The 25,625-nt window shown below is 39.5% G+C and overlaps 1 protein-coding gene across 17 annotated transcripts in view; it reads left to right on the plus strand.

Moving 5' to 3' along the window:
- The window catches only part of SYTL2 (synaptotagmin like 2), a 120,253-nt gene extending 96,136 nt beyond the window's left edge, over positions 1-24,117 (plus strand). For 10 of the 17 annotated variants that reach the window (XM_059187486.1, XM_059187491.1, XM_059187501.1 and 7 more), the window contains 11 exons: positions 2,017-2,070; positions 3,332-3,379; positions 6,321-6,415; positions 9,751-9,870; positions 11,344-11,513; positions 12,608-12,710; positions 14,795-14,965; positions 17,195-17,273; positions 20,280-20,379; positions 22,007-22,212; positions 23,047-24,117. In XM_059187486.1, coding sequence (XP_059043469.1) covers positions 2,017-2,070; positions 3,332-3,379; positions 6,321-6,415; positions 9,751-9,870; positions 11,344-11,513; positions 12,608-12,710; positions 14,795-14,965; positions 17,195-17,273; positions 20,280-20,379; positions 22,007-22,212; positions 23,047-23,192 — 1,292 coding nt within the window. In that variant the 3' untranslated portion in view covers positions 23,193-24,117. Of the gene's footprint in view, positions 1-22; positions 1,801-2,016; positions 2,071-3,331; positions 3,380-5,416; positions 5,444-6,320; positions 6,416-9,750; positions 9,871-11,343; positions 11,514-12,607; positions 12,711-14,794; positions 14,966-17,194; positions 17,274-20,279; positions 20,380-22,006; positions 22,213-23,046 lie in introns of those variants that run through there. The other 7 variants (XM_059187496.1, XM_059187507.1, XM_059187480.1 and 4 more) reach the window with 3 other exon arrangements.
- The last annotated feature ends 1,508 nt before the right edge of the window (positions 24,118-25,625 follow it).

Consider the following 25,625-nt stretch of genomic DNA (forward strand, 5'->3'; position numbering starts at 1 on the left):
TTGTTCACGCCCCCCGTCTAAGCTTTAAAATGCTCATGTGCTTTTCTGTGGCCTCACTGCATGCTTTCGTGCACTGAAGCCCCTGAGGCGGGGGTTAACAGATGACTGTAACCTTTCCAGAGTGAGCAGAAGAAGCTCATCCTACAGTGACTGGAACCTTCAACATAGTGCCTGAGGTTTGGTTACTAGAGCACTAGGTTTCCTTGGATTGAAGAATCCCAGCTCAAGCGTTTCAAGTCCAGTGAGTTTTAAATGACTGGGGTAGCTGGTGGTTCTAGTAAGAATAGCTAACCTTTATTGAGCACTGTGTGCCAAGACGTGGCTAAGTATTTCACATGCATTATTTCATGTAACTGGCATACAGAACCCTGTGAGAGATGATGGTTATTCCCATTTTACAGATGAGGCAAATGAAGCTCAGAGAGGTAAAGTACCTTGTTTAGTGTCACACAGCAGAGCTGTGAATCCGAATCAATAGTCTGCTATCAAGAACATTTATGAGGTGATCGTCTTATATATGACAGTGTTGGATGTCTGACGAGTTTTGCATGATATGGAGATGAGTTGGTCCCTAGCTTCAAGGACTGTCCTTTCTCTTTTATCCCTTCTCTTCACACATTTCTTTTGGATACTGGAACTAGAAGCCCAAAGACTACCTGGCCTGCAACACATTAGGCACACTGTATGCCCCAGCTGTTGCTGTAATTGGTGAAGGACTTCTTGAGTACTAACATAAAGCATTATACACACACAAACACACACACACACACACACACACACACACGACTTGCAAGTTGACTTAGAAATCCTGACTTTTAGAGGGTTTGCTCTTAATCATTTTTAAGCTAAGAGGCACCCCTGGGAGTGCAGAGGGTCATGAGAAAAGTTACTGAATGAAAGTTAGTCATTGCCACACTCATATGCTGGAAAGTTGAACATTGTCATGTTTAGTATATGCTTCGGCTATCTGCATTTGAAACTAAAAAGTCAGAATTTTAAAAGAAAGGGGGGAAAGCCACTCTATTAAATAATTCCTAAAAATCAGAGATTTTCAGGGCTCTGAGGACAGTATTCCCATTTTGGAATGCAGTTCTATCCCTACCAGAGATCTTGGAATCTCAGGGTTGGAAGTGACCTTGAAGGTCATCCATTTTAAACATCCCCCAATGCAGGAATTCCCTATAAAGCCTCCTCAACAGGTGGCGAACCAACCCACATCCGCCTGAATGCTCCCACAGAAAGCGAATCCTGCCCTTTGTTGGACCGCCCTAATTGTTCTTCCTGATGTTGGTGATGGGTCCCGAGGGGGGGAGATACCCAAAAAACAAAAAACTCAGCAAAAACTGTCCAGTTTGGCAAACCTCTTGCCTGTGAGGCATGGGGCTATTTCCATGGTGCAGCTTTAAAATACTCAGGAATGTGCAGAGTTAAAAAAAAAAAAAAAAAAAAAAAAACCACCATCAGCTGACGGGTATTCCTGCATGCTCCTTTCCAAATACCGATACCCACTCTCACACTAGCCTGCCAAGATCCACTTAGCAGCTGGTCCCCAGTTACATCTCTTCAGTTGACTTCCCAAGCAAGGCTCCCAGAGGCATACACAAACGATGATGCATGCACAGAAATATTTGCTAATGACCATGGGTTTGAGAAGGTGTTAGTCATGGCTAGCATCTTACCCTTTCCAGAAGAATAGAGAGGCTGTTGTTGCCGCCCTGTGTTTTCTCCTGCTGCTGGCCGATTGCTTGCTCTTAGCTAACCCTCTAACCCTGGGGAGTCCGTGTGCAGCAGTGTGCTGATGTAAGCTGCATCGGGGCTGAAATGGGAGCTCCCGCTATGGCACTGGTTCAAGTAGCTAATCTAAAGAGAAAGTATTTTGGGGAAGACATCTTGGTTGCACCCCTCACTGCATCTTGACTAATTGCTTCCAACTCCGTGGGCTTCCAGGGACAGTCTCATTGTTCTCTCTCGCCAAGGGTCAGCCGTGTTAACCATTTGTTAATTTCTCCTGAACAGATCAAGCAAAAGTAGATAATCTGCCAGAAGAATTAGTACGTAGTGCTGAAGATGGTAAATATCTTTATGTATTTGCATGTCTGTCTGTGTATTAGGTTCTGGGGTGGTTTGGGCAGTCACTGGGACGCAGCTGTTGGATAAATAGAAGAACGTCATTTGCCACTATGTGATGAATGGTGCCTAAGTTATTATAAAATGGTTCTGACTCGATGCATTTAATACTGTTTATATTCTCAAGTCTTCTGCTGGTGATACTGTTGTAAGGATCGCATCAGAGACCTTTGGAAAGCGAGGGTTTCTATAAATAGGAAATTGTATTTCTATGGGTATGAGCTGATTTTTGCTCTGACTTGCAGAACTCCTTGTGAGGGCAGGAAGCATCGGGTGGGTTCTGGGTTAAGTTATTCCTATATTTTTCTCATGTCTCAGCATTTGGAGCTATCTGGGCATAGCTGATAAAGCTTTAACTTCAAAGGGAAGAGTCCCAGAACCAGAGTCAGGATCCTGCCTTGGCTCATTTAAATAGCTAAATATAGACTGAGGTAAAATTAACTGGTTCAGAATATTAAGGAGCCCAGAAGATCTTGAAGTTTGTCAGTGGATTGAGTATTATGTGGTTCACTTACAAAATATACAGGGTAATAGTGGTATAGTGGGGGAAGGGATGGAAATGAGTCTGATTTTTATAGTTGAGCATTTATGCAAATGTGTAATTTATATTTGTACACCGGAATTGTGTTTTCTAAATTCCCTTTACTATAATAATAAAAAATGTCTATGAACTAAGCTTCCCCCATAAAATGTGGCATTAGCACTCCTCAAAGGTCATTGCTTACTTTTGTGTGATAGTTTTGTCTTTCTCATTTTATGCTTGCAACAACTTCGTGGAAGTGGGTGGGGCAGGGATTTTCATTTGCAGATAAGAAAAGCTCAGAGAAATGAGGTGACTTGTCCAAGATCCTATAGCCAGTAGGTCAGTGGGGGCAGGGGGGTTGAGGGGGTGGTAGCAACTAGAAGTGCAGCTTTGTTACTCCTAATGCAGTGCTCCTTCCATCCCCCAAGCTATGTGGGCTCAGTGACTTAGTAGAAAGATGCCAGACATCTCCTATACTGGATGTTGGATTTTTAGTTGAATAGAAGACCCCTAAAGGAGGTAATGAAGAGTCACTCTGGGGAATAGATAAAAGCACACTGAAAACCTGTCAGATGTATTCTGCAGACTCTGTTGTGAAACTGACATGTGAGCCTTACTTTCATGTCTCTTTAATCCTTCTTGTAAAATGGTATTTATTCTCAATGTTGCTTTTCTGAGTAGATCAAAAAACAGATCAGGAACCAGACACAAATGAGTGCATACCAGGAAGTGAGTAGCAGGATCTTTCTCACAAATGACTAAATGTTGCCACTTTACATGGTGTTAAATATACTGAAATAACTAACACTATTAATCATGCAGTATTTGTTATTGGTACTAAAACTCTTGCAGCTTACAAAACTATTTCATTCTGACAGGGGTTTTATGAAAAAACATTTTCCTGCCGCCAGTGTTGAAAGATTAATCCGTGGTTTCGCTATGGGGGAGTTACATATTTAAAATTTTTTTTTGCAGACATATATATGTACTATATAAATGTGTAATTGCTGGATAGTATTATACTTCTGTAAGGCTCTCTGCCCTTTGAGTCTTTTCTTAAAATGAAGTTGGCACCTTCTGTTATCACTTGGCTTTATGTTGCAGTCTGGTCTCAAGTACTCGATTTCTTGTGGCCTTTACATAAGACTGTAGACATAAAACAATTTATAATGTATTTGGACCTAAGAAAGAATTGTGCTTTTACAGTTAGTGAGCATTATGGTTGTATATGCCTCTTTCCATACCTATGGAAGCAAATTGTATCATGTCCAGGGTTTAAGCTCTGAGGTTCAAAGCAGGATTCAGTCTATATTCAATCTATAAAGCAAGTGAACATCTGAATCTTAAGAAATAAGTATATACTTGTGGTGGCTAATGTCCGTCCACTAATTTATATTCACGACCAGCCAAAGATAATGATTGTTTACTCTTTTCTGTTCAATCTTAAGATTGCTGTACTTAACACTGACTTCTGTCTCTGGGACAAATAGCACATTATGAATGTATCTGTGGGGCCCAGCAAAGCATGCAGATATGCGTATGTGTCTTCTTAGCTTCCAAGTTTCAGCCCAGTTGCATAATGCTGGGCGCTGGAGGTATGAAGATAATGATACACATGTCTGCCCTTAGGAGATCACGAGATTTATATTAATAGTTGCCCAGTAGTCCGGATGTGCTAATACATCTTAATGAGAAGAGCAGCTAAATGAGGGAGCCATTTGATAGAGAAACAAGGTGCTTTTGCTAGAAGGCCATGACATCCAGCCTGAAATCTGAAACTTTGCTCAAGAGGTCTGCCTGCCAGAGGTGAAGGTGCTGAGCTTTGGCCCATGACCTGAGCAGTTCTGAAGAAGTACATAGGCAAAAAGACAATCCAGGTTTCGGCCCCTGTTGCATGTTCTCTGCCCAGCTGCTGCAGAGGAGCCAAGACTTGTGTCCCTCGGGGCTGTTGGGTACAGAGGTTTCTCCAGTTGCTTTTGAACTGGCAGATACTCAAGTTCGATCATCTTGTTTTTATCTTGTTAGGTTTTGTTCAACATTTAGCCCGAGGAGTGAAAACAATGCATGGGCATGGACATATATGCCAATGTATCTGTGTCTTTGCTCATGACCAAGCTTAGTTAGGTCAGGTCACAAAGGCTATCATGTAGTGAATTCTGGGTGGATTAATTTCTCTCTCTTTTTTTTATGGTATTTTCCAAGATGACTCTTAATGTATGGGCTGAGATTTTTTCTTTCCTCTACTGAAGAGTGTATTTTTACCATAAAACAAAATTGAAATACATGATCAAGACATAAATTACTAGAGCCTAATATTTGTAAAACTGGCTACATTTGAGTAGCAGATATACATTTTGAAAATAATAGGCAGCAGTACTATGATAAAAAGTTTTTGCATTCTTATTGGGCTCTACTGTGTCCTCATGGGACCTAACCTTATACTCCTGCAGTGCAAGTCACCCAAATATACCCACATACACATTACTGTTTAATGGGTTGTGATTAAAGTAGGTATCATCTTGTGAGTCACTGTAAATGGATTTTGATACATTTGAGAGCCAAAGGCTAGAGGAGAACTACTATGTGAATAAACAAATATTTATTATGTATAGTTCAATTTTCAGTTTTTCTTCATTAATTTTCTTTTAACTGAAGATGAATTTAGCTAATGCTTAGGGCTGAATTTGAGCCTCTTGAGTTATATATAGAAATATAATTTTATTTTTATTTATTTTTCTGGTATCTGTTTCACTGGTAAAAACCAAGACAGTATATTTGTATCACATCGAAAAGGTAACTTAAACATTATCAGATAATATTAATTTTTAGCACATAATTATATAGAGCATGCTCTGTGCTGGGCACTGTTCTAAGGGCCTTGAAACATACTAACTCATTCAGTATGCAAGCTCTGATTCACCATAAGAAAAGCTTAGACACCAATTTTTAGATAAAGGAGATAGGTTTCTAACTAGAGTTATGCAAATGAGGAATAGAATTCATCATCTCATTGTGACTTCCACACATATCCTTACTGTATCAAACAAAAGGTACCTAAATAAGGTGTCTGATACCTTTCTATCACAAAAGTATCTAAATAATCTGTTTTCAAAAGGTAAATAGTTTGAGCTCATAGTCTTTCATAATTCTGAGTGAGAAACATTATCAGAGAAGTAATCCCCACAATCACTGAACAAACAAGCCTTCCCTTCCATACTCAATAGCCAGGACACTGTTATGATTGAGTTGTGTCCAGAGATCCTTGCTGTCCAATGAAATAGTTTTCCAGCCTGTGGCATGTTTTAAAAATACCTCCCAAGGAGATGAACCAATAAATCACACATCTTGTGGTTCCAATCTCTGGTGTGGGAAATAAGTGAGTGCCCATTCACAATGGCAGTATGTTTTAATTTAATTCAAATCCAGCTCCGGATTAATGAAACTAACAGTCTTGATTGTTACTTTCCATTGGTTCAACTCCTTGCCAGTTCTCTGTATAATTTATGAAAACTGCATGTTGCTTATCTTATCCTGTGCATGTAAACTATTGTACCTTTAATCTTTTTGCAAAAATATCTCGTTCATAGAAGAAAGAAAAGTGTTTTCAACTTATGCTTTATGTTTGTTTGATAATGTGAGGATAATTTTGAATGGAAATGCTGCTGTTTAGTTTCCACAGTGCCTTCACCACCTGATAATCCATTTTCCCACCCTGACAAACTCAAAAGGATGAGCAAGTCCGTTCCAGCATTTCTCCAAGATGAGGCAAGTCTGTCTTCTGTAATTTCAGAAAAATAGAACCAAATAGGTGCATTTGCTATGCCAAGGTTGGTGTGTTTGTATTCAGCGGTGGCAGAGACCAAAGAGGTCAGCAGGACTGACCCCTGCCTTTCCTATCAATAGAGGCAGTGTTGTTGATCCTGGAACAGGCAAGGCATGTCTCATTTGACTCAAACAGTAAGTCATTTTGGTGGTGAAGTCAAGTTGCATTGATTTTTGGAATGTGACTTTTGTTTCAAAGTGGGTACAAAATAAGAAATCCAGGCAGAAATATGTTGGCGTGAGCTAACCACTCTGTAGTTTCCAGTAGAGCTGATCTGTGAGAGCTTCATCTAGGTAGCATGAATAGCTTGGAAGCATTTGTTAAACTGGTAAAGTGACAAGGACACAACAGACTTTAAGGATATCTGTTGGGTGTAGGTCGTTGACGTACATTATCTCATTTCATCATCCACCATGCCTGGAAGGTAGGCCCCATCATTGTTACCAGGTATTACAGATAAGGAGGTACTGCGAGAGGTGAGTAAACTCACTCGGCTAGAAAGGGGTCGAACCACGATGGAGTCTGCATCTGATTGCCGTGGTTAGCCATTATACCTGCTGTCTCAGGCTGGAGCAGGACTATTATCTTGCTATTCACTCAGTACTTTGTAAACACCAGACACTTAATATTCCTTCTGACTTCTAACTCTCACCAACTAAACGTGGTTGGTACAATTTTCTCCATTTTTTATAAGTGGGAAGTGCTTGCGAGAGCTTTCCCCCACTTTTCCCCAAAACCAACAGCTGCTAAGAAGTAGATCTAGGACTTTAACTCAGGTCCTTTGACTTAATTAAGATTCCGTGTTATGGGTGGAGGGATGGGGAAGGAGTGCACTTGTAATGAGTCCCGGGTGATGTATGGAATTGTTGAATCACTATATTGAACACCCGAAACTAATATAGCACTGGATGTTAACTAATCAGAATTAAAACTTAAAAAGCAAAAAAAAAAAAAAAAAAAAAAAAAAAAAATTTTAATTCCATGTTCTAGCCAGAGTAGTTAGGATCTTGGAGTCAGACATTCCTAGCACTGGCTGTGCTACTAATTTGGTGTGTGTGACTCCAGGCGAGTTCCTTAATGTCCCTGAGTCTGGTTTCCTAGTCCTGTCTCATTAGGCTATGAGGAGTCAGCAAGAAAATGTGGGGGAAACATACAGCAGAGTGCCTGACACAGGGTGAATACCAGTAAATCCTAGCTGTTACTCTTTGCAGTTTGGGTCTGATTTTTGAGGGTGAAGTAAAAAGCATTATCCTCAAACATTCTCTTAGTAGATGAAAGGTGAAGAAAGTTCTAGACAACACACAAATCAGGTACCACCTCCCTGACCTCCCGGGCAACCCTCTGTCTATTCTTGGGCCTTAGAGGAGCTATATCTGCAAATGCATAGCCTTCCATATGCTTACCAGCCCAGGTTACAGTTCCTTTGAAAGGAATCCCTCATTCTTTGAAACTAAATCCTTAGTTGGAAGCCAACAGTAGGCAGCCTCAATGAGTTCCTGCTTTCACACCTTTGTAAATAGGCTTTGGTCTTGGTTGGCCATATGAATGAGGTGTGTAATTACTTAAAAGGCAAGCGACCCCAGTTCCTGGTCTTCCATTTTTCTCCTCTTTCAGTTTTAATGTGCCACCTCATCGCTCTACACAATAGAGAGTCCAAATTGAGTTTGTGTATCAGAGATGCCAAATGAAGCTGTAGAATTTTACCTTTCAAAGCACGTGGGTCAGACTGAATGTTAAAGGAAATGGTCATGAAGCCAGGCCTTGCTCCTCCGTCCACTCTTTCTTCGAGGCTTAGCATCAGTCACGTTCCTTGAATTCCTGCTACGTGGATATCGGTGTTCCAGTTCAACAAGACAGGATCCCATCCCTCAGCAATTTACTCGTGTCCTGATACACTAGATAGAGCATAGTACATGCTGAAATAGAGGGAAACAGTACGTGCTGCCAGCATGTGGGGAGAGAAGGTCATAATGGACACATGGTGGTGTGGGGTTTTTTTAATCCTTGAGGGAGGGTTTCTTATCCATATAAGTGATAAATTTTATTTTTCTTTAACTCCTTCCTTAATCTGCATTAGAATTGGCATCTGTTTTATGATACATAATTGCATGGCCCTGGGAGACATTGGCATGTACTAACTCCTCCATAAAGGTATTTCCCTAACTCCACTGAACTGCTCCAAAAACCCTCTAACCCCCAAAGGAGCTCATTCTGAATCATAGATTTTTAAAGCTACCATCTAGTAAACTTTAGCTCTAAAGATAATTAAATGTATTATTGCCCCCCCTTTTTTTTAAAGATTTTATTTATTTATTTGACAGAGAGAGATCACAAGTAGGCAGAGAGGCAGGCAGAGAGAGAGGAGGAAGCAGGCTCCCTGCTGAGCAGAGAGGCCTATTCGGGGCTTGATCCCAGGACCCTGAGATCATGACCTGAGCCAAAGGCAGAGGCTTTAACCCACTGAGCCACCCAGGCGCCCCATCCCCCCCCTTTTTTTTTTGAACTAGGAAAATATTTCCTGGGACATATTTAAAATAAGTACCTTTGGTTTTTTTTGTTTTTTTTTTTGTTTTGTTTTGTTTTTCAAAAAATGTATTAAAATCTACTGTGGGTAGAATTGAATATACTTGAATAAATATAATTTAGTATATACTTCCTTATAGCATTAAAAATATAAACACAATAGCACTATAGAATTACATTAGAGGTGGTTTAAAATTTTTTAAATTTGTGTGTATATAACTTTTAGTTTAAACAGGTCACACTAACATTTATTTTTTTCTAGTTTAATAGTGTCTCCAGTAAAAGATTTGATTTTTAGGGATGTTAAGGCTGTGTTAATAACAAGAGGAATTAAGCATGACATTTTATATTTTGACAGTAAATCTTAGACCGTTTGTTGTCTGGGTAAAGTTAATTTCTCATATATATCAATATAGTTCTCCACGTAACAGAAATGCACAATATTAAAAGAGTGACAAGAAAGCTCACAGCAGTGCTGACTTCTGTAGTGTCCTGGTCCTACCTTGGAGGTAAAAAAACAAATCACTTTGTTCTTTGCATAGCAAAGCCCTGCTGTCCTCCTTAGGTGAGGTCCATGATAGACCACCACTTCATCCCGACTCCCATTTCCTGGTGATTAGCACCAGAGTCCTTTGAGCTTCAGAAATGTTCATAGATCTCTGGGATACCAAGGTATCGTGTTTTTCCAAGGAGAGATGCTGACCTTTGCTCATTCTGAATTTAAATTTTGTGTATCTTATATGATGTTTTGTAGAGTGATGACAGAGAAACAGATACAGCCTCAGAGAGCAGTTACCAGTTCAGCAGACACAAGAAGAGCCCGAGCTCTTTAACCAATCTTAGCAGCTCCTCTGGCATGACGTCCCTGTCTTCTGTATGTAAACAAAGCCTCTATGTTAATATCTCTCTGCTTCTCTGAACCTTGCTCTGCGGTGCTCCATGCTTGCTATAAAGTAGCCTCCTGTTGTATTTCCCAGATTCCAAGGGCACAAGTTTTTTCTCTAACCTGCAATTAGCTTTTGGTTAGCTAAATCTTTTTCTTTTTTTAAGCACAAAAAGAGTTCATATCCATTAGAAATGAATTTTTTTATGTAAGTACTTAAAAAATAAACCCAAATTTCTAACAGGATGAACAGCTACATTGTTCCGTGCAACAAATGGGGTAACTTGTGTAAAGTCTACTTGTATCAGATATGTTTTATATTTGTTTGCAGGTATAGAATTGTGCCTGTCTTTTGGCAAACCTGATGAATAAAAGCACTGATTCACATAAGAATAGAAGTGATTCTTTGCCTTATGGAAGGATTCAGAACAGGATTTGTATTTTTATTAATATTTTTAAGATTTGTATCTATTGATTTGACAAAGAAAGACACGGCGAGAGAAGAAACACAAGCAGGGGGAGTGAGAGAGGGAGAAGCAGGCTTCCCACCGAGCAGGTCCCAGGACCCTGGGATCATGACCTGAGCCAGAGGCAGACGCTTAACTACTGAGCCACCCAGGTGCCCCTCACAAAAGGATTTTAAAAGGAAAGCTCCTTAACTATAGTTGTTCAGGTTCAATGTAGAAAATTTGACTTTACCTGGAACTTCTTTTATAACATGAGGTCATTGTGTGCATGGAGTATGTGTGTAGAAATATATATGAAATATACCCACATACACTTATCCAGATAGTTCTCTGATATACACACCATCTCACAAGGTATGCTAACCAAATGATAAAGCTGCCCTAAAATTTTATTAGCCTGCCGTTTTTCAAACTTAAAAAAAAAAAAATCTGTTTAAACTGAATTTCTGCTGATGATCCTTAAATGTATGGCCTTGGGAAAGCTTTCAACTGTCTTCATCAATCATCCATTCTTTACCCTTCCTGACCTCTAAAGGCGTATGGTCCACTAAGCATTTTCCTAGATTCAGTGGATGGGTAACATAGTAAGATTCCTTTTTAGTGCCTTGGAAATTTGATAGAGCAATGTGTCACTGTGATTTGTGTCCCTGGGGTTTCTCACATCCTCTTTCTTTACGATCTTAAATACTAAGCATGCCTAAAAATGGAACTCTGAATGCCCCCTACCATAAAATCCCCTGCTTTGGAAATGAGCCAGCATCTAAATAACTTTGCATTTTCACTTGTCATCTGTATCTTTTACAGGCAACTTTTTCTTAAAACATTAGTCGTGTCATATATCACGTCAGGTTGTTGGTTTTGGTCTATCTTTATGCCCTATCACCTGCTTTAAATGTAAACTAGAGAAATAGTAGCAAGCCCACATCATATTTGTGATTCTTGCACTGGATCCATGAACAAGATAGGAAAAAACACTGCATGTTTCTAATGCCTTCAGGTAAGCGGCAGTGTGATGAGTGTTTACAGTGGAGACTTTGGCAATCTGGAAGTGAAAGGAAATATTCAGTTTGCCATCGACTATGTGGACTCACTGAAGGAGTTACACGTCTTTGTGGCCCAGTGTAAAGACTTAGCAGCAGCAGATGTTAAAAAACAGCGCTCAGACCCGTAAGTACAATTTGGAGTCACTGTTTTCTCTCAGTTATTTGTAATCTTGTAGAAATTGAGAAAGAAAGAAATTAAAGAGTGGATATGTGTGGGACTGTGCCAAAAAGAAATGTTTGAGAAGAAAAATTGGGGGAAATGATGTTTTATTTACTCTATAAATATGCCAAACTTAATAAGCTATAAAAATGTCAGAGAAGCAGAAAATATTTCAAGTGGAGGGGACCTTTGAGGCCATCTTGTCCCATTCATTCTTCTAACAGATAAGGAAACCAGGGCCAGAGAAGATAAATGACCTATTTATATAAATTCAGAGAGTCAGCTTCAAAATGGAGAATGAGGTCTTGAACCCCAATCTCTTTCCATGACTCTCAAACTTCTCTAAAATTAGAGACATGTCAGGCCATACTTGAAAATGTTCAGTGGTGTGGAAACAGTTAAGATTCTAGAATGAGGTAGTTTCTAAATTTAAATTACATTTTACAGAAGAACTTTAGGGGGAATTACCAGCTCATCTTTTAGATCATAGACTTAATTGAATTTCAGTTTATTTGCAAAAGTTAAATGGTATTCTTTGCTTTCCCTGTGCAGAAGTCAGATTCTTAGTTATTTTGCTAGCATAGGCCCAATCCTTTATGCTTTTATTATCAAAACAGCTGGGGTCAGTATCCTTTTCTTCCCCACTGAATATGGCTTGCTTATGTGTGTGCTGAGATCAATTTTTGTTTTCAAAAATCAGTAACAATACTTTTTAAATAAGTTCTTCAAGCACCAAAGCCTTTTCTCAATAGGAAACAAGCTGGTATAATTAAGCACTACATTAGAGGTCTGTCCGCCACACCCCCTAAGTCAGGTAAGGCCAAAGGAAGAAAGGGTTCAGGAAATAGTCTTTAAAATTTTTCAAAACAGTATAAAATGACCAGTTCTGTTGCATGTGTTTATAATTTTAAGTATAAAAGGTGTTGCCTTACTTAACTGCTCTTCTTACTGTCATGAAATAATTATTTCTGTCAATTACCAATGCATATTTCAAGGCAGAGATGGAAACATCACTTTTATTTTCTCTGACCTTCTTGTCTGTCTACTTCTCATTTTAGATATGTGAAGACCTATTTGTTACCAGACAAGGGCAAAATGGGCAAGAAGAAAACACTTGTAGTGAAGAAGACTTTGAATCCTGTGTATAACGAGATACTGAGGGTATTTATGAACTGTCTGTCTAGGAAAATCCTAAATGATGAGCTGTCACTGTGATTTTCATGTCGATAGCTGTGTCTTCTTGGGTAGTATCTCTACAGATGACGTCAGTCATGGAGAGAGAAGAAGGGAAAGGATAAACGTGTTCTGAGACACTGCTTTGCATGAGACCATACACCATGAACATTAGATGCCTTCTCTCCCTCACTCCCTCCATACCCACCAGGAGGGTATATTACCTGCCCCTCACACATGAGACTTAGAGAAACAAAGGAGTTTGCTCGAAGATACATAACTAAAAACATGGACCACTATAACTAAAAGAGCTAGCAGAATTGTAATTCTGATCATGTTATTGCTCTGCCCACAGTCTTTTAGGATTTCCATTGCCCTTAGAAGCATGTCCCACTTTACCGTGCCACCAGTCCCTTCACAACCCAAGCTCTGGCCTCCTCTTTCCATTTTCAGAGTCTCAGTTCAGGTCACCCTGATTGCTTTCTGTTCTTTGGAGGAACGAAGCACATTTTCTCACACTCCTGGACCTGGCGTTCTATCAGACTGGAGAACTCTTTCCCACATTCTATCCTGAACTACCTCCTCCAGCCTTAAATGCCTCTTCCTGTGAGAGGCTGTCCTTAACCCCTCCTCAGGCACCTTGTTTTATATAAGGCTTTGTTAACACTCCACACTTTAACTACTGGCTTCGTTGTCTGTTTTCCCTTTGAACTGTAAGTTCCAGGCAGGCGGACAGGGACCAGCTCTATGTCATTTAACAGCTGTGTGCTTTTGGGCAAATGACTTAACCTGTCTGTTCCTCAGATCTGCCAAAAGCAGGTAATATTAGTACCTGCCTCTGTGCTTCAGTAGTTGTGAACATTAAGAGTTAATAGGTGGAAAGTGATTAGGATACATTAAACACATGAACATTGACCTTTAGTATAGTGTCTAGATAGATACTCAAAAAATGTTTCTTGGAAGAAGAGATGGATGGACAGATGCATAGAAAGTGTGCCTGGCTCAAATACCCATATTCCTTTTTCCCCCAGACTGCTTAAGGCTGCCTTAGTCATGATAATGTAAAACTACAAATATACGAAGTGGTCCTCATTTCCCCTGTCTGAAAAGTCTGTCCCACTATTGGTTTATCCTCTGAGAAAAGAGTCAGAATTAAATTAATTTTCAGTCCTTCATGGGTCAGTTTTTTATGGATTTCCTTTAGCCACTTTTTAATTACAGTTTGACTATGATATACCTCAGTACCCTAGCTATTTCTGGGTCAGCTACTTCAACCCTATACTCAGGAAAAGCCAGCTAATTTAACTGGTAAACTCAGAGAAAGGCAAGCCCGCTACAACCAAAATGGATATTCAAGTAGTACATCATAAAGCCAAATAGAGATTATTTTTAGATTAGAAGTACTATTATCCCTTCCATAATTATATATAATCTGGGATTGACTGTATTTTAGATAAAAACTGTAAGGATGCCAAATATTTTCCACTTAACCATATGAAGCAGGAAAAAACAAATATATCTTCTCTTTAAAAAAATACCTTGTTGTTGCAGGATATCTATAGTGGGAGATGTTGTGTGTAAATGGGAGCGAGTGGCATATGGGAATTCTCTGTACTTTCTGTTTAATTTTGCTGTAAATCTAAAACTGTTCTAAAAAATAGAGTCTGTTAGAAAAAATACCTTGTCCTTCGGTAGAAAACAGACCACAGGATTAAGCTTCATTAGTGTTTTTAGGCTGAATTGGGTTTATGTTATATCTAGTTTGAACTAAAAACATCCAGCAAAAATGAATAGTTGGCTTTTGTTTTCAGAGACCTATTACTGGCTATGATATTTGAACTGTGGTTTGCTTTTCCAGAAGCAGAAAGAAAATCAGCTTTTGTGAAAGATGGATTTAGCTCTTTGAAACAAGATACTTAGAATAAGATGACTTTGCAATGTTTTTGAGACTTGAAACCTAACAAATGAGAAAACCTGATCTGCGCAGATGATTTTTCTCTTCATCTCTGTGTCATAACTTTGGTTATAAAATAATAATATTCACCACTTTAATTTCCTTCTTTGATCTGCAGTATAAAATCGAAAAACAAATCTTAAAAACACAAAAGTTGAACCTCTCCGTTTGGCATCGGGATACATTTAAGCGCAATAGTTTTCTAGGGGAAGTGGAACTTGACTTGGAAACTTGGGACTGGGACAACAAACAAAATAAACAACTGAAATGGTACCCTCTGAAGCGAAAGGTATGTGAAGACTTGGTTGGTTGGCTGGTTGGCTGGTTGGCTGGTTGGGAATCTAATGTATAAGAGAAAGCTACTATAATTGCATTTTAATTCACAATGGTTATCCATAGTTTGGTTTAATTGTATCTTTTCACTTTGTACCATATGTCTCTCTTTTTATTTTATTGTTTTTTTAAAGAGAGGGAGCCTGTGCAAGTGTGTGGAGCTAAGAGGGATAGGGGAGAGAGAGAATCTTAAGCGGGTTTCACGCTCAGTGTGGAACCCTACACAGGACTCAGTCTCACAGCCCTGAGATCATGACCTGAGCCAAAATCTAGAGTGGGATGTTTAGCTGACTGAGCCACCCAGACAACCCTGTACCATATGTCTGTTATGCTCTTTCCAATATTTTCTATTCTTTTTCTTTTTTCCTCTCTAGATTTCAGGCTAGATTTCCTCTCTAGATTTCTAGATTTTTGCTAACTTATCTTTCAGTTTAATAATTTTCTTATCTGCTATGTCTAAAACACCCATCTTACAAGTTCTCAACATTATATTTTACAGCTTTATATTTTCATTTGATTTTTTATAGACTTCTTCTCTGCTAAAATTCTCCATCTTTATATTAATCAAAGTTATTTAAGGTATATTTCTGAAAACCCAGTATCTTAAACATTTGCAAGTTTCTTTTATCTAATTTTTTTATCTTGGTTTGGTCATTTGGTCCTTTATCCTGGTATGCCTGTTTATTTTTTATTGCACACTAGACATTGTATATTAAAAACTTTAGGCATATTTTGAGAGGATTTTCTTTTGTTTCTGACACACAGAGTAGGGATAGACAATCTAATCTGAGAATAAACTGACTGGAAGCTCGTGTTCAGTTTTCATGTGGTCCAATGTAGTTTTTGCTTGCCCATATTCCTAGGCTACGACCCTTTGGAGCTTCTAAGTGAAAGCCTAGAGAAGTAGTTCTCAAATTTTACCATCCGTCCAGTTCTACTGAAGGACTTACTAGAGCACAGATTTTCAGGTCCTATTCCCAAGGTGTCTGAGCTGATAAGACTGGGGCCCAAGAACATGCATTTCCAAGAAGTTCCTAGGCATTGCTGATTGCTGAGGTAGAGTATGGCTTGGAGACCATACGTTGAGAGCGGCTGATCAGGGGTATTTTCTAAGACTATTCCTTGCTGGCTGCGGACTCCAATTTTTGTCTCCCCAGCCCTACAAGACAGGCAAAAACTCTGCTTGAGCTTCTTCATCTCTTTCATTAGGCTTTTTTCTAGTTTGGCACTACTTAAAAATAGCTGATGCCTCAACATGAAAAGCAGAGAATGTCAGGCTCAAATATTTTGTCCACTTGAGTCCTGTCTATATTAATAATTCTTCAGCTCCTTCCAATAAATTTGTTTAATCCAGTTTTAAAAAATACTCTTAGTGTGAGGGTGAGTTTGAGCCTAGCTAAAAGTCATAAATAGCAACAATACAAATCATTGTTTAGTATCTACATAATATAGCGCCTTGACTTAAGAAATGGCTCCCAAATATTGCATCAAAAATCACCTGAAGCACTTATTTCTAGTCTTACCCAAGACTCACTGGGTGTGAATTCCTTAGAAGATGTCAAGACCTTTTCCTTTTAAACTAATGTCAGTTGCATTTCTGATTCATGACCATGCTTTGACAATAAGGCTCTAAAGAACCAGAATCTGAAAATAAAACCATCTCTCTTATACTCAAAAACAATAGACATAAGTTTTTAAAATTATTGTCCAGTCTCTGTTATTTTTAGAGACCTCACATCATGTGATCTGAAATAATCAGGTTAATGCAGCTTTGAAAATGTAATGTTTGGCTTTTCTTCACCCTACTTTCCCACATTCATCTTACTCAAAGAGAATAATACAAATAAATAGTTTTATGTGCTGGCTGGGTGACCAATAGAAAAATGTGTGTTTTTATAAAAAGCAAAGCATCCCAGAACATTTCTCTTCTCCCCAAGAAAGCCATTCTGATTTCTCTACTATCTGTGAGACTAAAGGCTAAGAGCTGTTTTTTCAAGATACACAACATAGCTTTCCCAGATATAAAAGCAACAGTTTAGCTCTGTTGGGGAAGGAAATTTTAATCCAGGGCACTCATGGTTAATACATAGTTGCAGAATTGGGGCAGTTATGCTCTCATAACAGAACATCAACAAACAGTAAAGTCGTTTGTGTCTCACACCTACTAACAGCCTTCATTTTCCAGACAGCACCGATTGCCCTTGAAGCGGAAAACAGAGGTGAAATGAAGTTAGCTCTCCAGTACGTCCCAGAGCCAATTCCTGGTATGTAATGACTTTCATCCAGGTTTGTGCCCCTTCCTGATTCTTTCCCTCTCCAAGGATTTCTTTGGACTCTGTGATATTTTCAAAGGTGAAACCCTAAGCAAATTTGTTAACTTAGTAATACTGTGGACCAAATGAGTTAATTTACAGTAGACAAATTCATATTTTTTTATTGTGGCAAAAACACAAAACATAAAATTTGCCATCTAAGCCACTTTTAAGTGTACCCTTTGTGGTCAACAACAATGTGTTACGTATATTCACATTGCTATGAAGCAGAGCTCTAGAAATTTTTCACCTTGCATCTCTGAAACTCTGTACCCATTAAACTATACCCTCACCTTGTCCTTCTCCCAACCCCCTCCCAACTACTATTCTACCTTCTGTTTCCATGAAAAAAAAATCCTCATCTTACAAAATTCTCTAGTTTACAGATCTTGTTTTAATTTTCACCTCACTCTCCAAAAAGTTGGTAACTGCACAAAGTGAGTGGCCTTTTCCATATTCAGAATTTGGACCTATTGGTAGTGTTAGCGTAAGAATGGACACTGAGTGTTTTTTACAGGTGAGAATTAGAAAGATTCTTACAGAGCCCCTAGGAAATTAGAACTCATTGGTTCTCTGTTCTCAAGGCCTCAGTAGGGCAGAAATCTTTTTCCTCAAGGTTACCAATTGTACCTTAATGTAAGGGCCTTGGGTCTACAGCTCCATTAAAGAGCAAGAGACTGGAAAGAAATGCATGCCAGCCCCCTCTCACTTTCCAAGAATTTCTACAAGTTTTTCTCCTTAAGAATCTATATGAATGGGGTGCCTGGGTGACTCAGATGGTTAAACATCTGCCTTTGGCTCAGGTTGTGATCCCAGGGTCCTGGGATCCCCAGGCTCCTGCTCAGCGGAAAGCCTGGTTTCCCTCTTCTACTCCCCGTGCTTGTGTTCCTGCTCTCACTGTCTCTCTCTCTCTGTCAAATAAATAAATAAAATCTTAAAAAAAAAAAAAGAATCTATATGAACGTTATGACTGAAATCAGAGGTTGCAACTCATATGTTTTTAGTAACCAAGCAGTGAAACTTGTAGGATGAAAGAAATAATGGATGGTAACGGCAGTGATTGAACTGGAGAAAGGCATTCTAATTCGGCTAAAAAAAAAAAAAGAATTGGCGGGTAAGCAAAACCTATCTTTAGGCCCATATGGCTGCCAAACCACCTTGTTGTTACTTCTGGATCTTCCTAAAAGGCAGATTTCTTTAATATATATAATTTGTATCCTATCATTTATGGTCCACGTGCATAGAAATTCTGCCAATATCTTTTCCTCTACTATCATTTCTTGGTTGGGGAGAGGGCAAAGGGGACCATGTGTTGTGATGGGCTCTACCTTGTCTGACCTTTTGCTCATGAGGATTTTCTGCCCTGGAATGCCTTCCTTTTCTCCAGATCTTTGGAGAGCTTGAGAAGAAGTCCCATCTTTTCCATAAAGCTTTTCCTGGCTATATCCTTTCACCCTCACTGACTGCATCATTATTTAGAATATTACAGTGAGGGGCGCCTGGGTGGCTCAGTGGGTTAAAGCCTCTGCCTTTGGATCAGGTCATGATCCCAGGGTTCTGGGATTGAGCCCTGCATCGGGCTCTCTGCTCGACAGGGAGCCTGCTTCCTCCTCTCTCTCTGCCTCCCTCTCTGCCTACTTGTCATCTCTGTCAAATAAATAAATAAAATCTTTAAAAAACAAAAAACATTACAGTGAGAACTTGGCATTTCATTCTGTATTACATTTTTGTAGTTTTTATATGAATTACTCTGTTTAGTAATTTGATGAGACATAGATTTCTCATATCTCTTGTATATCCAATGACATTCCTAGCATAGGCCTGAGTACATCAGAGATACTCATTAAATACTGATTGGTCGACCAGGTTAAACTATTCAGAAAACTATGGCAGTGGCCCTCTGTCCATGTGCACCCATTCTAGTCAACAAGTGAAGAGTAAGCCAACTGCTCAGGAATTCATTATCATTAGTTGCTATTTGTATGTATACAATGTTCCCGTAAAGTATGTAACCACATTTAACAAGAGTGGTACCTTAGCTAGTACTTATTTTGATTACTTTATATTCAGTAGGTTTCAAATGCCTCCCATTAACAGCAATTGAAATTAGTATTAATATTTGAAAGGGAGATGCATTTCATTGAGATGTATTGAATATGACTATAACTGGATGATTTACATACCTGATATCTTTAATTTGTCCTGAAACAAGCCAAACCCAGAAAGAATGATACAGTATTCTGTACTTAGAATCGATATGATTTTTTCTTTTTTTTTTTTTAATTTTTAAAAGATTGTATTTATTTATTTAGAGAGCAAGCATGAGCCGGGGGAGGGGCAGAGTTAGAGGGAGAGAGAGAATCTCAAGCAGACTCCACACTGAGCAGGGACCCCAGTGCCATGACTCTGAGATCATGACCTAAGCTGAAATCAGGAGTCAGATCCTCATCCAAGTGAGCCACCCAAGCACCTCTGGGCTGGCTTTAAGTACTGTATGATACAGGAGTTCAAATGATATCCCTTAAACCTTCTTCCTTTCTCTCTCTCTCTCCATTTCTCAATTCACTTCCTTTGGGTTTTTACCATTCTTTTTTTAAGGGTTTATTTATTTATTTGACAGAGAGCACAAGCAAGGGGAGTGGGAGAAAGAGAAGCAGGCTCCCCACTGAGCAGGGAGCCCAATGTGGATCATGACCTGAGCCAAAAGCAAGTGCTTAACCAACTGAGGCTCCGATCTTCCCCAATGTAAATTATTTTCATAGAACTCTCTGAGCACAATGTAGCCAGACTAGGGAGGATTTAGGTAAGAATGTATAGATTTAACCAATTAGGATCATATCCTCAAGCTCTAGCTAGTATCACTGTGCCAGACCATTTTTAGATTGGCATTTTTGGATGTAGTATTGCCAAGAGAAGAATGGCAGTGAAATTTTATTTTCTGTGCTTTTCCCATTACAGGTAAAAAGCTTCCGACAACGGGAGAGGTGCACATCTGGGTGAAGGAATGTCTTGATCTACCACAGCTAAGGGGCAGCCATCTAAATTCTTTTGTTAAATGGTAACACCATCTGTAACTCTGCTTCTCTCAGTTCTACCAGATCCTGGTCTTTGCTCATTGTTTTAGGTCTCAATATCTGTGATGCTGAAACTCATCATTCATGGTTTAAATGACATAACTCGAGACAGTAGTGACATGAACTAGAGGAATCTTTGACATGAACCCCTAAGCATTTGCTTAGTTTTAAAACCATAAAGAGGGCATACATACAAATGAAACTGGGACCATGTACTCAGATATGGAATGTCTTCTAGGAGATATATTTGCTGGTGGATAATAGTCAGTATAAAAAAACTCATCAGATTTCTAATGGTGAGATGCCATGCCCCTGACTCCTTTGTGGTGCAGGTGAATTCTTCCTTCTGTCCCTTGTCCCACCTTTGTGAACTATTTGCAGAAGTTCTTGTGCCTCATCCTGCAAATATGTAGAAAATGACTTGCTAAACAGACCCTTACTAATAGTTTGTCATAGGACCTTAAGACAATTTGAGTTTAAAGTGGCAAACTTTTTTTCTCTGTTCTATATATAAATGCCTGGCATCTGTCAGTTGTAACTCAACAGATATTAGTGCATGTTCTCTTAGCTCCCCCTGACTAATTTCATCTACATAGATTCTCCCAGAAGATCAGCTAGAGCTGTTTAGATTTTTATGGCAGTATTTGTGATTTTCCCTATACAAATTATTCATAGATGTCAACTGGCATGATTTTTCAGCTCAGGTCAGTCTCTCATTCTGAGACTGCTCACAGACCTTCTTGTGTTTATAAGAGATATCATGGGTTAAAAGCAGAAAATAGATAATCAAGAATGTTTCCAAATGCTAAAGGAATCCTCAAGCAATTGCTACCACATTAAGCATTTACTAAATGAAAGCACTAAACTAAGTTGTTTGCTTCATATGTAATTCTAATATTAACCTTATGAAATAGGCATCAGTATTCTCATTTTAAAGATGAAGAAGCAAGAGTCTGAGAAATTAATGTGACTTCCCCTGTAATACACAGCCAATGAGTAACAGAGTCAGGATTCAAAGCAAGTCTGGTCCACTGTAATACAGAGTCTCTCCAGCAGGATGCCGCTGTTAATCACCACGGTCACTGCCATTATCACCACCACCAACACATCAACATCATCACAACCGTTACCACCATCATCACTACTGCCACCACCACTGCCATCACCACAACCATCATTACCACCATTGCTGCCATTATCACCAACACCGTCGCCACCACTGCCACCAGCATATCAATATCACCATCACTGCCATCATCACTACCACCACCACCTGTGCCACCATCACCACCATTGCCGCTGCCACCACTATCAAGGCTGCCACCCCTGCCACCATCACCACCACCACCACCACAGTCACCACCACCATCAACATCACCATTACTATTACCGCCATCATCACTACCACCATCACCGCTGCCGCTGCCACCCCCACCACCATCATCTCCACCACCATCACCACCCCACCATCACCACCACCACTACTGCTTCTCTATACTCTACACTTCCATTTCCTTCGGCCAGTCTTCAGTAGTTGTATTGAAATTCAATGAAAGCACAAATGTTCACCATCTTATTAAAATGCTTTCACAATAATGATTCCTTTTATAGTATCATCCTTCCAGATACAAGTAGGAAAAGTCGTCAAAAAACCAGAGCTGTAGGGAAAACCACCAATCCTGTCTTCAACCACACCATGGTGTATGACGGGTTCAGGCCTGAAGATCTGACAGAAGCCTGTGTAGAGCTTACTGTCTGGGACCATTACAAATTAACCAACCAGTTTTTGGGAGGTCTTCGGATTGGCTTTGGAACAGGTAATATTTGTTACACTTTTAATCCTTTACGAGCCAAGTGCTTCTGGGGATGCTTGGAGTTTGTCTGTTTTTTCCTAATGAAAACAGATACTCTATTTCTATTAGTATAATGAAATGAATGAGTGAAGGAATGTCAGGCTGTATGCCAAAGGCTCTAGATATGAAGATTAACAGGATGTAGTATCTGTCCACACAGAGCTTAAGCCTTCTTCACTACTCTTCCCTGAAAAAACATTTATATCTTTTCATGACTAAAAGTGTGCTTTAAATAATCATAGTAAATAGTATTTATGGGGCAATAGTCACTGTACTGAGTGCTTCACTTATATTATTTTGTTGAATCCTCACAGAAATCTTGTGAGTAATTACTGATGTTATCCCCAGAGGAACTGATGTTCCAAGAAATGATGTAACAGAACTCATCAGTATGAGGGCCAAGATTCAAAGTTGAGTCTGTTAGACACTAAACCCCAAACTACACTTTCTTAGAGATCATCTGGTGTTACTTCCCACCCAATGCCAGGCTTTACCCCTACTACCTCACTGTGTCCCTGACAGATTGTCAGCCAGCTTTTCTATGAACACGAAGAGAGATCATTACTCTCTGAGTAGAGGGAATAGTCCCAATTATGGACTCCTTTGTTAACAGACATTTCAGGTGATTAAACAATTCTTTCTTATAATGAGCCCCACATATGCCCTTCTGGTGATATTAAAACTATCCCTTGCTGTCTTCCATTGATGATTGTAATTAGGGGATGATCCATTTTTTCCCTCCAATGAACTATTCCTTTCTAACTGCAAAGCTTCCTCCCCCCCCCCCCCCTTTTGCAGGTAAAAGCTATGGTACTGAAGTGGATTGGATGGACTCTACTTCAGAGGAAGTTGCTCTCTGGGAAAAGATGGTAAATTCCCCCAACACTTGGATTGAAGCAACTCTGCCTCTCAGAATGCTGCTGATTGCCAAGATTTCAAAATGAACCCAAAGTCGACTGGCTCCCACTGAAAACTACTAAGCAGGTGGAATCTGATCTTGCAAATCTAACTGTGCAGACAGATTTTCATCTGCTGCCTCTTGCCACTAACGGAGGCTACACAGCATGTTAAAGTCAACCTGCATATGGTTCTTTGGTTAGAAGTCCCAAGAGATTTAAGCAAGAATAACGTGTGTAACTTACTTATGACTTCGGCATGAGAGAAGATATTTGAGAAAGTTAGGAAAATCAAACAGTTGCTGCTGCTTCAGAGAAAAAGCCATCAAAAAATATTAAATGTGGGGTGTTTCTACCCAGCAAAATATTCTAGTTTGCTGTCCCGTGTTTCACACCACATGCCATGCAGTTAGAAGGGCCTGCTTGCTACTCAGTGGTTGAAAACCCTCGCAGGAACTGAAAATATGCAGTTTTTGGAAGAGAGGGACAGGAAAAAAACTCCTAGAAGGGGGCTAAAGGCAGAATATCTGTGATAGTAAAGAACTGACCATAGGAAAACTATTTACTCTGTAATCTCTGTTAAAATACGGAATTCCGGGTTAGGCCCGGAAGACTCAATCTACTGCATGTATTCCTGCCTTTGAAAGTGCTTTCCCCTGTCCCACTGTCAAAGTCTCCTTTGTGCTTTGGTGCCACCCACTGGCTCATCGGTGGAATTCAGCTTTTGGCTTAATTGTCTCCTAAGATCTCAAGCCTGTATTTTGTAATAGACTGTGTAAAACTAAACCAAAAACAAAAACCTTGCATATATAAGATTCTGTCGTTCCTGTAACTCTATGAAATTAGCATGAGAGTGTTCACAGAGAAGCTTTGCAATGAAGTTTTAATTAGAATGTAAACTATACTTCCTATGTATGTAAAATTTCATAAAGTATTTTGTAAAAACCCTTACAGTAAATTACTATATGATTTAGTTGTGTTGTCCAATTAATCTGACTTCTTATTTTGAATGAAATACTTTATGGTAGGAATCCTCAGATTTAAATTTCCTAGCAAGGCTAAAGAACTGCTTAGCTAATATTTCTCAAGTCTTTACTGGAACTCTGGACATCATTTCCTCTAAGTGGGAAGCTCTGACTATGTTATTGAAACTGGAATTTTTATTTTTAAGAAATAGTTGAAAAGCATTGAAGGGAAGTAAACATTTATTTTTGGAAAGTTTCCCATGGAGGCATTTTTGGGCTTATTTTAATATATAAAGCATTACATCCTCCTTAGGACCCAACTTGCTTGCCTTCCTCAAAACAAGCAGTGATTTTAATGTAGGTTAGGGGGAGCCTGGATGGTCAGGAGTGTGAGACCTTACAATAGGTGTCTATCAAATATCACTGAAAATGACCAGTCTGCTTGCTTCCTCTAAAGATGTTAGAATCTTCTACCCATTTGCCAGTAAGAGTGGCTAACCTAGAACAATGTCCTTCCCATTGTCTCGCAAGGTCTTTTAGGAAGACATGTAGTCCAGCTCTATGCCCTGATTCTGTTCTGGCCACAGAGGAGGAACAAGATTAGCTGAGTGGAGACACACCTCCTAGGTCGGCCAGGGATAGTAGCCAAAGTCCAAATCTTGTTCCAGCTCCTTCACATCAAGGTACAAGCTCCTTTCTCAGCCCTTCTTTCAGTTACCTGCTCTGCCACCTTCCAACATCCAGCCAGCTATGAAACAGTGCGATTGGTTCTAGTATCTCCCTCTGGGATTGCCTGCCTCCTCCTGTTCTCAAATCCCTGGCATTTGGAACACCAGAGTGAACAACAGAACCACCTTTGGTATCAAAATGATTTGGGTTTGAGTTCTGGCTCTATCACTCTCTGGGTGACATGGGATAACTTGCTTAACTGCTCTGTGCCTTGGGTTCTTTGTTCCCTATAAAGTATAAAATGTAGATAACAATGCCTACCTTTCAAGACTATTGTTAGAGTTAAATGACAGAAGATCTAGAAATGCCTAGTCCTGCTGTATAGACAAACTCTGTAAGTAGTAGCTTCAAAGAAAGAGACATCAAAAGACTCAGCAAAGGCAAGTAGGGGGGACTCTGGTCATCACTAGGGAGAGCATCGGCCCAGTTTTATGCCTCAGACGCCTGGGGAGGAAGTATACTGGATATTTTCAGATTCAATAGTAGGTGGGGGAAAATGATAGAACAAGAAAAACAACCATGCAGAGAGGAGCCCAAAGTCTTTATTACTAAACTGAAAATTCTCTAAGACAGATGTTATCTAACTTATTTGTTAGCATCTTACACCACATTATACATAGTAACTGTTTGTTGAGTAAATCAGTGAATGTATATTGATTAGGGTCTTGGGAGATTAGAGTCGGAGATTCTTAGATTTGACAAGTAATCTATGGACTTATTTATTTAAAATAATTTTAACATTTAGGGGTGTCTGGGTGGCTCAGTGGGCTAGGCCTCTGCCATCAGC

This window comes from Mustela lutreola, chromosome 1 (genome assembly GCF_030435805.1).
Source record: "Mustela lutreola isolate mMusLut2 chromosome 1, mMusLut2.pri, whole genome shotgun sequence".
In the NCBI taxonomy this organism is placed as follows: domain Eukaryota; kingdom Metazoa; phylum Chordata; class Mammalia; order Carnivora; family Mustelidae; genus Mustela; species Mustela lutreola.